We start from the raw sequence: 13,009 nt of genomic DNA, 5'->3' as shown, positions 1-13,009 counted from the left end.
TCCCTGGACACAGAAAAGGCCTTTGACAGAGTCGAATGGAGCTACCTCCTCGAGGTACTGGAACGGTTTGGGCTCGGAGCGGGATTCACCGCTTGGGTGAGGCTCCTGTACAACGCTCCCAAAGCGAGTGTCCGAACTCACACCACCAGCTCTGAATACTTCCAGCTACAGAGAGGAATAAGACAGGCCTGCCCTCTGTCCCCACTCTTGTTCGCGCTAGCGATCGAACCCCCAGTGTCTGCATGGGTTTCCTCCGGGTGCTCCGGTTTCCTCCCACAGTCCAAAGATGTGCGGGTTAGGTGGATTTGCCATGATAAATTGCCCTTAGAGTCCAAAAAGGTAAGGTGGGGTTACTGGGTTACGGGGATAGGGTGGAGGCGTGGGGTTAAGTGGGATGCTCTTTCCAAGGGCCGGTGCAGACTCAATGGGCCGAATGGCCTTCTTCTGCACTGTAAATTTATATATCTATAACTTGGGGTCATTAATATATTTTAGAAAGCCAAATGGAACGTTGGTCTTTATTTAGATCTGTAATGAAAAGGGGAAAATTATGTTTTAATTGTACACAGCCTCCGTCAAACCCCATCCAGAGAACATTCAGCTTTGGGCACCGTACCCTGAGGAAAGCTATCCTGGTTGGAGAGCGGGTTCTGAATGGTCCTGAGTCTGAAAGGGTTAGGTTATAACAACAGCTGCACAATCACAGAATGGTTACAATGCAGGAGGAGGCCATTCTGCCCATCCTGTCTGCATCAACTCTCCAAATGAGCATCGTGACTTAGTGCCGTTCCCCTGCACATTGTTTCTATTCAAATAATCATCTAATCCCCTCTTTAATGCCTCGATGGAACCAGCCTCCATCACACTTCCAGGCTGTGCATTCTGGAACCGAGCCACTCGCTGTGTGAAAGGTTTTCTCACATCGCATTTTAACTCTGTGTGCTTTCGTTCTCGATCCTTTTTCGAGCAGGAACAGTTTTTCCCTGTCTAGTCTGTCCAGTTGCCTCATGATTTTGAGCATCTCTATCAAATCTCCCTTTAACATTCTTCTCTCCAGGGAAAACATACCCAATCTCTCCAATGTATCCTCACAACTGAAGTTTCCCATCCCTGGAGCCATTCTTGTAAACCTCTTCTGCGTTCTCTCCAAAGCGTTTACATTCATCCTTTAGTGTGGCACCCAGAACTGTCCACAATATTCCAACTGAGATTTAACTCGTGTCTTGTATAATTTCAGTCTAACCACCTTCTTCTTGTACTCTGTGCCCCTGTTAATAAAGCCCAGAATACTCTCTGCTTTATTGACTGCTCTCTCTGCCTGTCCTGCCACCTTCAATGATCCACACACAGATACACCCAGTCCCTCTGCTCCTGAACCCCTTTTAGAATTTTATCCCTTATTTTGTACTGATTTCCATGTTCTTCATGCCAAAATTAATCTCACACTTCTCCGCATTGGACATAATCCGCAGACAACTCCACAGACTTGCTTATGTTCTTTTGAAATTCTACTCTGTCCTCTTCACAGTTTACAATACTTCCAAGTTTCGTGTCACCTGCAAACTTTAAAATTGTCCCCTTCACACCAAGATCTCGATCATGAATATACATCAGGAAAAGCAAGGGTTCCAATACCAACTCCTCAGGAACATCTCAATACCAATTCCACAACAAACCTTCCTCCAGCATGAAAATTATCCACTAACCATTACTCTCTGCTTCCTATTATTCAGTCAATTTTGTATCCACGTTGCTGCTGTCTCTTTATTCTATGAGTTATAACTTTTCTCACAAGTCTGTTGTGTGGCACTCTATTGAATGTCTTCTGAAAGTCCCTGTACATCACATCAACAGCATTATCATCGACCTTTTCTGCTACCTCCTCAAAAAAGCTACAGCAAGTTAGTTAAACATGATTTCCTCTTTAGAGATCCATGCTAGCTCTTCCTGATCAACTCACATTTTTCAATATGACTATTAATTGTATCCTAAATAATTGTTTCTAGGATCCTGCCCACCACTGATGTTACACTGACTGCTCTGTAATTGCTGGGTTTATCCTCACGATCTTTTCTGAACAAGGAAGTAACATTTCCAATTCTCCAGTCCTCTGGCACCTCCCCTAAGTGTAGAGGACTGGAAGATTATGGCCAGCGCCCTTGCAATTTCCATCTCATTTCCTTCAGTATCCCGGTTCCTTGTCAACCTTTAGTACTGACAGTCTATTCAACACTTCCTTCTTATCAATTTACTGAGTTTCCTTAACTGTCACCATGTCCTGGGTAGCAGCTACCTCCTTGGTAATGACGGATGCAAAGTATTAATTTAATACCTCACCCAAGCCTCCAGCCTTCATGAGTAAATTCCCTTTTAGGCACGATTTGGCCCTATTACTTCTGGAAGCCAGAAGCATCTGGTTCAAGTCCCACTCAAGGACTTGACGGCCAAGGAAGGTGCATTCCTAACACAGTCAAATAAGTTGAGAGTCAACATGCACATCCTTCCAGACATGCCAGTGGCTGGCGGTAAGAGCGAGAGAGACTCCTGGCCTGCCCACTTGATGTGGAGTGGTGTCCCTCAAGGTATAGTTCCCGATGACAGGCTGGCGACCTGCTCCGGGAATTACTATGTATGGAAACGAAGAAGGTCTGCTTCAGTGCACCGTGAGGTGCAGAAGGGTATTGCACATGGAATATTTCTAGGCCTGTAGAAGACTTTGGGATTCCTCTTTATGTCAGCTTTTCCCCACAATCCCTTTTCGTTTCTCTAACGAGCATTCTCACCTCCTCTGAAACTTCTGTAGTTCCCTTGGTTCTCATTTTATACTTGATACCTGTCATAAAATCGAGGTACAAATTGATATGAATGGTAGAGCAGGTTGGGGAGGGGTTGAATGGTTTGCCCGTGTTCCAGCAAAACTGGAACAGTATCATTTTCATTTCTTCACAAAAGTTGATTGAACAATGTCTCAAACAGTAACAACGTTGGCCAGATGCTGCCTTAATGGTTTTAGTGAATGGGAGAGGGCTCCAGTCTGGCCCTGGGCAGAGTCTGCTGTTGTGATTGGTTCACAGATGGAGCTGCAGAGCAGCAAATAAACGGAGTTGGTGAACACAGTTGGTCATTGGCAAATTCTCACTCTGATAATCAAAGCCCTCGGCCATGCAGCCCAGCAGTGATTTGAATAAACCATGTGGACCATTGAATCCCACCAGATACCTCTTCTACATCCACAGAAATATTACCAAAAATATATTTGTTATGAGGTAGGAAATGCAGGCAATATAGGGCGAGGGTCTCCACCTGAATGGTGAGGCTCAAGGTGCCCTTCACCAGCCCAAAGCCGCCTCACAGAACCTGCAACTGGAGTCAATGAAAATCAGGGAATTGAGGCCTCAAGATTAAAGACCAGGAGTTGGAGCAGGGTGGGTCACAGAATCAGGATATAGGAGGGGGAGGCGGAATCAGAGGCTGTGGGGGTGGGGGAGGGCGGGGGGGAACGACAGAGAGGTGATCAGAATCTAGGAGGCCAGGGCGAGACTAGCAGTGGTAATTGGGGAGTTATGATGAAGCAGCAGAGCGGAGGCCCCCTTTTTTAAAATGTAGATTCTGGAATAAACTCGAATGTACAAATTGGGAAGATTAGACCATTCGGCCCCTCAAGCCTGTTCTACCATTCAGTAAGATCATGGCTGATCTGATTTGTCAAATGGCAGCAGGGTAGCATGGTGGTTAGCATAAATGCTTCACAGCTCCAGGGTCCCAGGTTCGATTCCCGGCTGGGTCACTGTCTGTGTGGAGTCTGCACGTCCTCCCCCTGTGTGCGTGGGTTTCCTCCGGGTGCTCCGGTTTCCTCCCACAGTCCAAAGATGTGCGGGTTAGGTGGATTGGCCATGCTAAATTGCCCGTAGTGTCCTAATAAAAGTAAGGTTAAGGGGGGGGGGGGGGGGGGGGGGGTTGTTGGGTTACGGGTATAGGGTGGATACGTGGGTTGAGTGGGGTGTTCATGGCTCGGCACAACATCGAGGGCCGAAGGGCCTGTTCTGTGCTGTACTGTTCTATGTTCTAAATATCTATTTAGCCAGGATGTTTGATGATAGTAACCGTTGCTTCACCTATGGCAAGGCTTCATCCTGCGGCGTCTGCAATGGCCACTTCTGGTATTTGTTTAAGTGTGTGCAGGGGTGGCCAAGTTTGGGATAAATCTCCAATAATAGTTTACAAGGACTGGGAATGATTTTAATTATGTCATGTTTTGCAGCGTTGGAGCCTCTTTGATGGCCTTAACTTTATCCTCCACTGAGTGTCAGTCTTTTTATCGAATCGGTACCGAGGTAGATTACCTTGCCTGCTTGGAACATTTTATTCCATTAGGATGGACAGTTGCATCAGAAAATCGTCTCTAAACCTCATTCAGAAGGTGTTAGGTGTTCTTTTTCCGTGGCTCCTGTGATTAGTATGTTGTTTAAGTATACTGCCACCTCAGGAGAATGTTGCCAATGAGACTCTGAAGGGCATGTTTGTATATTCGTAAAAATCCTTCTGCGTGTTAATTGTCATGTACTTCCTGGATGACTCATCTAATTCTAGTGGGAGGTAGGCATGGCTCATAACTAGTTTGGTGAAAGTTTGACCCCCTGCAGTTTGGCAAACAGATCTTTTATACGAGGCATGGGGTATTGATCTAAACCTGAGGCTTTATTAACTGTTAATTAATAGTCCTCGCAAAGGCAAACTGACTTGTCAGGCTTGAGGACAGGGACTACTGGTGCAGCTCACTCTCTGAACTGCACTCGTCAAATTATCCAAAGGCTCTCTAACCTCTCGAGTTTGGTCTCTACTTTGGTAGGAAAAACATATGGGACTAGAATATTTGGGCAGAGTGTTCTGCTCATCCACACTACCAAGAATTTTACCATTAGCCAAATATTCCGCATTCCTGTTATTCTTTCCAAAGTGAATCACCTCACACTTCTCCACATTAAACTCCATTTGCCACCTCTCAGCCCAGCTCTACAGCTTATCTATGTCCCTCTGTAACCTGCAACATCCTTCCGCACTGTCTACAACTCCACCGACTTTAGTGTCGTCTGCAAATTTACTCACCCATCCTTCTGCGCCCTCCTCTAGGTCATTTATAAAAATGACAAACAGCAACGGCCCCAGAACAGATCCTTGTGGTACGCCACTCGTAACTGAACTCCATTCTGAACATTTCCCATCAACTACCACTCTCTGTCTTCTTTCAACTAGCCAATTTCTGATCCACATCTCTAAATCACCCTCAATCCCCAGCCTCCGTATTTTCTGCAATAGCCCATTTATTTTTTTAAAATAAATTTAGAGTACCCAATTATTTTTTTCCAATTAAGGGGCAATTTAGTGTGGCCAATCCACCCACCCGGCACATCTTTGGGTTGTGGGGGCAAAACCTACGCAGACACGGGGAGAATGTGCAAACTCCAAACAGACAGTGACCCGGGGCTGGGATCAAACCCGGGTCCTCAGCGCCATGAGGCAGCAGTGCTAACCACTGTGCCACTGTACCGCCTGACCGGTGTCCATTCTGGTGTCTCACAGGCTGAGGGACAAGAGGCCGATCAGGAGAGACTGGAAGGTTTGTTCCCCAATAACGGGGATGGCAGGTCCTGTATCCACCTCCATTTCTAGGGAATGGTCGGAGTTTGGTTGCATTGTGTCATCCTCTCCAAGTTGATAGACATGCAAGGCCCATGCGCTGGCTTGCTGGGTGGCCTGGGCAGCACACACACTGCTGCTTCTGACAGCCTTTCCTGGGTCCGTGTCCTTGGCCATACCTACAGCAGCCTTGCGGCTGACACTTGTTGTCCTCTGGGGAGGCGTCCCTGGTACTTCTAGTGATATCCAGCCGTATTTTAAGATGCCGGAATGTTATGGCTGAATGTTGAGTTGATGGTGGATGAGGCATGGGGGACCGTTCACTGGGAAAGCTGGATTTTCTGTATGAGGTCCCCCCCCCCCCCCCCCCCCCCCCCTCTCCAGCCTGAGAACTGCTGCCCATCATCCCTCAGAGATCATGGGTCCATTTCTTGGCATTTTCCAAGGTTAGGGCTAATTCCATAGCCCTTTGGGGTCTCTGTGGGTTCTGCCAATGGTTTCTTTGGTATCGCAACATTATTAATCCCACACACTGTAATCCCATACAGTCACACAGTATCCGGGTTAGCGATGGGTCAAACTCGCAGTATTCGGACAGCTTCCTAGTCTAGCCAGGAATTCGGACATGAGTTCCCCAGGGGTCCTCCCAGCTGCGTTAAATCAGTAACTCTGGATGAATCCTAACGGCTTAGGGTCGTAATGGTTCATTACTAGATCTACAAGCTCATTGAACGTTTAGTGGCTTCAGTATAGGTTAAACATATAATAATGCTGAACATCAAGGACCCGCCTGCTGTCAAAAGGATTGTCTTATGTCTTATGCCTTCTATGTAGTTGGCACAGAAGAAGTAGCGGCTGCGATGGGCATACTGTGGCCAGCCGCCACACGTCCGCATCACATTTCCAAGATTTCCAAACAAGGGCTTTTCCGCGTTTTTCGTTTTGCTTTGTTTCTTACTGGAGTTGTCATCCTAGGAGTTTCGAAAAGGCTGCCCAGAATCCCATGCTTGATCCTCATCGCCAATGTAATAATTCCAGAAGGTGCGGAGTGAAAGGTCAAACTGGCTTATTTTAAACTGAAAATAAAGCTGCTTCTCATGCTCACAAAGCAAACGTCCCAGCCCAGGACTATTGGGAACTGCCGGTCCAGATCTGGGAGCAACATTTAAAGGTCCTGCTAACGAGCCCCAGCTGGGTGGGCCTCTTCCCGCTCACCACGGGGAGATCCATCAGCAATCCTCCGTGATCCTAGTGAGAGTTACCACACTGCGGCACACCACTTGTCACATCTTGTCAACTAGAAAAATCACCCATTTATGTTGACTCCGTTTCCTGTTAGCTAGCCAATCTTCTCTCCAACCTTCTATCCATCCCAATGTGTTACCCTCTACACCATGAGCTTTTATTTTCCACAATACCCTTTGAGGTGGCAACTTTCTGCAAATCTAAGTACAGTACACCCATGGTTCCCCTTTATCCACAGCACATGACACTTTTTCAATAAACTCCAAGAAATTGGTTAAGCAAGGTTTCCCTTTCACAAAACCATGTTGACTTTGCCTGATTACCATAAATCTATCTAAGTCTCCTGCTATGGCTTCTTTAATAACAGCTTCTAACATTTTCCCTATGACAGATGTTAAGCTAACTGCATATAGTTTTCAGCTTTCTGTATCACTTCCTTTTAGAATAAAGGAATTTAATTCGCTATTGAATTTTGAAAAATTATAACCAATATATCAACTATCTCACCAGCCCACTGTCCGTGTGGAGTTTGCACATTCTCCCCGTGCCTGCGTGGGTTTCACCCCCACAACCCAAAGATGTGCAGGGTAGGTGGATTCGCCACGCTAAATTGCCCCTTAATTGGAAAAAATAATAATTGGGTACTCTAAATTTATTTTTTTAAAACTATCTCACGAGCCATGTTTTTAAGACATTGGGATGAAGTCCATCAGGACCTGGGGTCTTGTCCACCCGCAGGTCCAACAATTTGCTCAGTACCACTTCCCTGGTGATTGTAATTTTCTTGAGTTCCTCCCTCCCTTCTGATTCGTGATTGGCTAAATCCGAATGTCACTGGTATTCTCTGTAATGAAGACTGATGCAAAATATCCGCTCACCTAATCTGCCACCTCCTTATTTTCCACTATTAACTCCCCAGACTCACTCTCTAAACGACCAATGCTCACTTTGTTAACTTCTTTCTTTTTAAATATCTATAGAAACTCTTGGTATCTGACTTTACATTTCTGCTGACTTTCTCTCATACTCTAATTTTTTCCACCTTATTAAACTTTGATTTATTAGAACCATAGAATCCCTAACGTGCAGGAGGTAATTTGGCCCATTGAATCTGCACTGACCCTCAGAAAGAGCGTCCTACCTCGGCCCACTTCGCCACCTTATCCCTGTAACCCTACCTAACCTGCACATATTTGGGCAATATGGGGCAATTTAGCATGGCCAATCCACCAAACCTGCACACCTTTGGACTGCGGGAGGAAACCGGAGCACCCGGAGGAAACCCACGCAGACATGGCGAGAATGTGCAGACTCCACACAGACAGTGACCCAAGCCGGAATCGAACCTGGGACCCTGGAGCTGTGAGGCAGCAGTGCTAACCACTATGCCACCTTGAATTCTTTGCTGTTTTTTGTCTTCTGCCCAGTTTTCTAACCTGCCACCCATACTTGAGAAATTAGTGCTTTTTCTTTAAATTTGTTACATTTTTTAACTGTTAGTTAATCACGGTTGGTGGGTCCAACATTCTTTCACATTGGAATATGTTCCTAATCCCTACGGCTCCACACTCAGTAAGTGCATTTCAAAAACTTATTTGTGGTAGTTGTTCCCAAGATCTGGTTTTATTGAGGCAAAGAAACTTTGTGGTGAGGGCCCCAAAGAGGCATTAACCTTAAATTTACAATTGAAATGCTGGTTAGAGGCATGGAACTGAACATTCTTGTCCTTTCCCAATACGGTAACTTTCCCAACAAGGCCCTGGGTCTCTGTCCACGTGGATTTTGCACATTCTCCACGTGTCTGCGTGGATCTCACCCCCACAACCCAAAGATGTGCAGGGTAGGTGAATTGGCCACGCTAAATTGCCCCTTAATTGGAAAAAAATAATTTACAAATTACAATATGGTAGCTGGTCCAGACGGACATGCCTCCTACTCCCTGTTCCCCACACTGGGGTCTTAATGGACCTGTTAGCAAACTGGTAAAGAACCAAAGTTATAAACCTTTATATCGTTGATCTTTGAACCCCAAGTTAAATGGTAATACTTGAAAACAATTGATGATACTGGATTATATAATAGGTCTTCCCCTAAGGCCCCGCTTCAGGTCAGCCCAGAATTCTAAAGATAAATCATGAATTCACACTGAAGCCGCACAATTTCCGTTAATCTTCACATTTTCAGTGACTCACTTGTATATTTCTACAAGATTTTGAGCCAGCGACAGTTGCTAGTTCCGAGACAGGGTGGTGGGTGACTTGGGAGGGGGGACCTGCAGTTAGTGATGATCCCAATGCACATTCTCCTTCCAGGTGACAGAAGGATGGGTTTGGAAGGTGCTGCCAAAGGAAGCTTGGTGAATCGCTGCAGTGCATCTTGCGGCCACTTCACACGGAGTGACTATTTAAGGTAGTGGATTTGATGGTGGGTCAAACAGGCTGCTTTCTCAAGTTTCATGAATGTTGTTGGAACTTCACTCATCCAGGGAAATGGATAATACAAATGGAAAAAACCTTCACATTTCCAAATCATTTTGTTTGATAATTGCTCCTGTGAAGAGTCTTGGAAAGCTTTGTATAAATGCAGGTATTTGTTGCTCAAGATGTACAGACTTTGAAGAACGTGATAACAGTGTACCCTGCTGCATCAGGCCCTTCCCTACCCATCAGCTACAGTCAAGCATCCGCAAGCTGGAGAGAGGAAATGAGTCAATAAAGGGAAAAACGGAAAAAAAGAACGATTTTCCTGACTTTTTCTCACGACGCAAGACATTTCCAACGTGCCACAACCTACCTTTAATGCATCACCCTCATCTCGTTCCATCACCATCAGAATGACTGCTGCTGGGATAATGAAACCTTGACAGTAGCAGATTCTCCCATTCCAGTCAGCGTAGGCCAGCAAGAGTCGTTTTAATGCATTGTGGAATTGTGGAACATCAGAGTCACCGAAGAGGTCGGACCTGGACTGGCGCAGATCCTTAAAACAATAGATCCATGGAAAACACAATCAGTTTTACAAACCATAAATTCATCTCCTATCTCAGGGCCCATTATTGGATTTATTTTCTTGGCCTTAATTCAATGGCTTTTCACGAGTCCAATTAAATCCTCTTTTCTATACTTCCCCATTGCCAATCTGCATCCTCCTGCAAGTCTCCAAACATTCTGAAATTTCCCGTGGACCACAAGCTTTATAGATAAAGGTGAATTCTCCTCACCTGTAGAAGCCAGGTATTTCTAATACACCTAATATAGGTAAAAGATAGCTGTTTAAGCATAAATATTAATCCCCTGAGAGTTAGGGGAGAGTTAGGTTAGGGTTAGGTTAGAGAAAGAGAGGGTTAGAGAGAGAGAGAGAGAGAGTTTTAGGATAGTTTTTGTTGGTAGGTTAGAAGCATCTATACTGATCTGAACTATTCACTGTCTCTCTGTATTCATATTTCATTTTCAGACTTTGACTTCAGACTTTGACTTTTAAAAGTTATGTTTCGAGCTGTTTGTCTAAGAAGATAATTCCTGTGATTCTTTGAAAGCTTCAAATTGTCTACGAATTTCCTTTTAAATGACTTTCAAGTTGTAATCAATAGAAGACAAATAAAACAATTCTTATTTGCACCTGACAAGTTTTAACTTGAATTTCTACTGAGTTCCAGTAATCGCAAGTGTAGCTGGTAACCTTGAATTGACACAGTCGAAATCTTTCAACACCCCAAACCTTTCCACATTACCAGAGCCTTGGGCTGAGGGAGTGAGGTTTAAGAAATCACAGAATGGCGGCTGCACAGAGGGAAGACATCTCAACCCAATCCCATTCCTCAGCCCTGAACCCTGCAAAAAAAATATCTTCTTCACATTAGAACATAGAACACTAGAACATAGAACATTACAGCGCAGTACGGGCCCTTCGGCCCTCGATGTTGCGCCGACCTGTGAAACCATCTGAAGCCTATCTGACCTACACTATTCCATTTTCATCCATATGTCTATCCAGTGACCACTTAAATGCCCTTAAAGTTGGCGAGTCTACTACTGTTGCAGGCAGGGCGTTCCACACCCCTACTACTCTCTGAGTAAAGAAACTGCCTCTGATATCTGTCCTATATCTATCACCCCTCAATTTAAAGCTATGTCCCCTCGTGTTGGTCATCACCATCCGAGGAAAAAGACTCTCACTGCCCAGCCTATCTAACCCTCTGACTATCTTATATGTCTCTATTAAGTCACCTCTCAGCCTTCTCCTCTCTAACGAAAACAACCTCAATTCCCTGAGCCTTTCCTCGTAAGACCTTCCCTCCATACCAGGCAACATCCTAGTAAATCTCCTCTGAACCCTTTCCAAAGCTTCCACATCCTTCCTATAATGTGGTGACCAGAACTGCACGCAGTACTCCAGGTGCGGCCGCACCAGAGTTATGTACAGCTGCAGCATGACCTAGTGGCTCCGAAACTCAATCCCACTACTGATAAAGGCTAGCACACCATATGCCTTCTTAACAGCCCTGTTAACCTGGGTGGCAACTTTCAGGGATTTATGTACCTGGATGCCGAGATCTCTCTGTTCATCTACACTACCAAGAATCTTGCCATTAGCCCAGTATTCTGCATTATTCTCCAATTTTCTTTTCAAAACCTGGATTGAATCGACCTCCACCACGTTACGGATTCGGACCATGTGGAACATTAAAGGTTTTCCCTCTGGTTATTTTGCTAATCGCCTAACATTTTATACAAAGTGACATCTCTAAATAAACGCACTGTGCTCAGTGCTGCGGAAGCCAGACCCGAATAGGAATCTGTTCCCTTTATTTTCAGATGGTTATGGGTCTGCCGTGTGTTTCTAACACTTTTATTTTGGATTTGCAGCATCTGCACCTGTTTCACTGGAAGGGGAGCCAGGCTTCTGTTTATTAAAGTAAAACTGATCCAGTCCAGTGGAATAATCCCTCGTCAATTGGGATAGGTCTTTGTCAATGGCGGGGGAGGGCTATTGACCAGATGAGAATGATTATTTTAAACCATTGAACCATGATGAACATTAGAGCCGCTCACAGCTTGAAATGCAGCTACCCCGGGGCAATGCTGTTACCATAGCGACCATGTAGAAACATCTGCCTTTGTATGAATCCAGGTCACAGCGATACAGAAATGTTTTAATGTACCATACACTCCCCCCCCCCACACACACACACAGCAGCTGGGGGCGACTGATGCTCTTCAATGATTGAGGCAGGTCACCCACCACACCCCTCACCGCACCCACCACCGCACCCCCCCCACCACACCCCTCACCGCACCCACCACCGCACTCCCCCCACATCCCCCCGTACCCTCCCCGCACCCCCCGCACATCCCCCCGCACTCCCCCCCGCACTCCCCACCGCACTCCCCCCGTACCCTCCCCGCACCCCCCACCGCACCCACCACCGCACCCCCCCACATCCCCCCCGCACCCCCCGCCACAACCCCCCCCGCACCCTCCCCGCACCCTCCCCGCACCCTCCCCGCACCCCCCCACCGCACTGCCCACTGCACCCCTCACCGCACCCCCCACCACATGCCCCCCACATCCCCCCCCACCGCACTGCCCACCACAACCCCCCCGCACCCACCACACCCCCCCCACATCCCCCCCGCACCCACCACACCCCCCCCACATCCCCCCCGCACCCACCACACCCCCCCCACATCCCCCCCGCACCCACCACATCCCCCCCGCACTCCGCCCCGCGCTCCCCACCGCATTCCCCACCGCACCCCCCACTGCACCCCTCACCGCACCACCCCCACATCCCCCCGTACCCTCCCCGCACCCCCCGCACATCCCCCCGCACTCCCCGCCGCACTCCCCGCCGCACTCCCCGCCGCACTCCCCGCCGCACTCCCCACCGCGCCCCCCACTGCACCCCCCACCGCACCCACCACCGCACTCCCCCCACATCCCCCCGTACCCTCCCCGCACCCCCCACCGCACCCACCACCGCACCCACCACCGCACCCACCACCGCACCCCCCCCCACATCCCCCCGTACCCTCCCCGCACTCCCCACACATCCCCCACCGCACTCCCCCAAATCGCACTCCCCCCAAATCGTACTCCCACCCCCAATCACACTCCCCCCTACCGT

At 47.4% G+C, this 13,009-nt stretch overlaps 1 protein-coding gene across 3 annotated transcripts in view; it reads right to left on the bottom strand.

Annotated features, from left to right (window-relative positions):
- The window catches only part of LOC119978242 (TBC1 domain family member 30-like), a 130,491-nt gene that overhangs the window by 52,012 nt on the left and 65,470 nt on the right, over positions 1 to 13,009 (bottom strand). For all 3 annotated transcript variants that reach the window (XM_038819717.1, XM_038819716.1, XM_038819715.1), the window contains exon 5: positions 9,676 to 9,861. In XM_038819717.1, coding sequence (XP_038675645.1) covers positions 9,676 to 9,861 — 186 coding nt within the window. The remainder of the gene's footprint in view (positions 1 to 9,675; positions 9,862 to 13,009) is intronic.

This window comes from Scyliorhinus canicula, chromosome 15 (assembly GCF_902713615.1).
Source record: "Scyliorhinus canicula chromosome 15, sScyCan1.1, whole genome shotgun sequence".
Classification (NCBI taxonomy): Eukaryota; Metazoa; Chordata; class Chondrichthyes; order Carcharhiniformes; family Scyliorhinidae; genus Scyliorhinus; species Scyliorhinus canicula.
The sequence above is the reverse complement of the archived record's forward strand: the minus strand, read 5'-3'. Positions and strand labels throughout refer to the sequence as shown.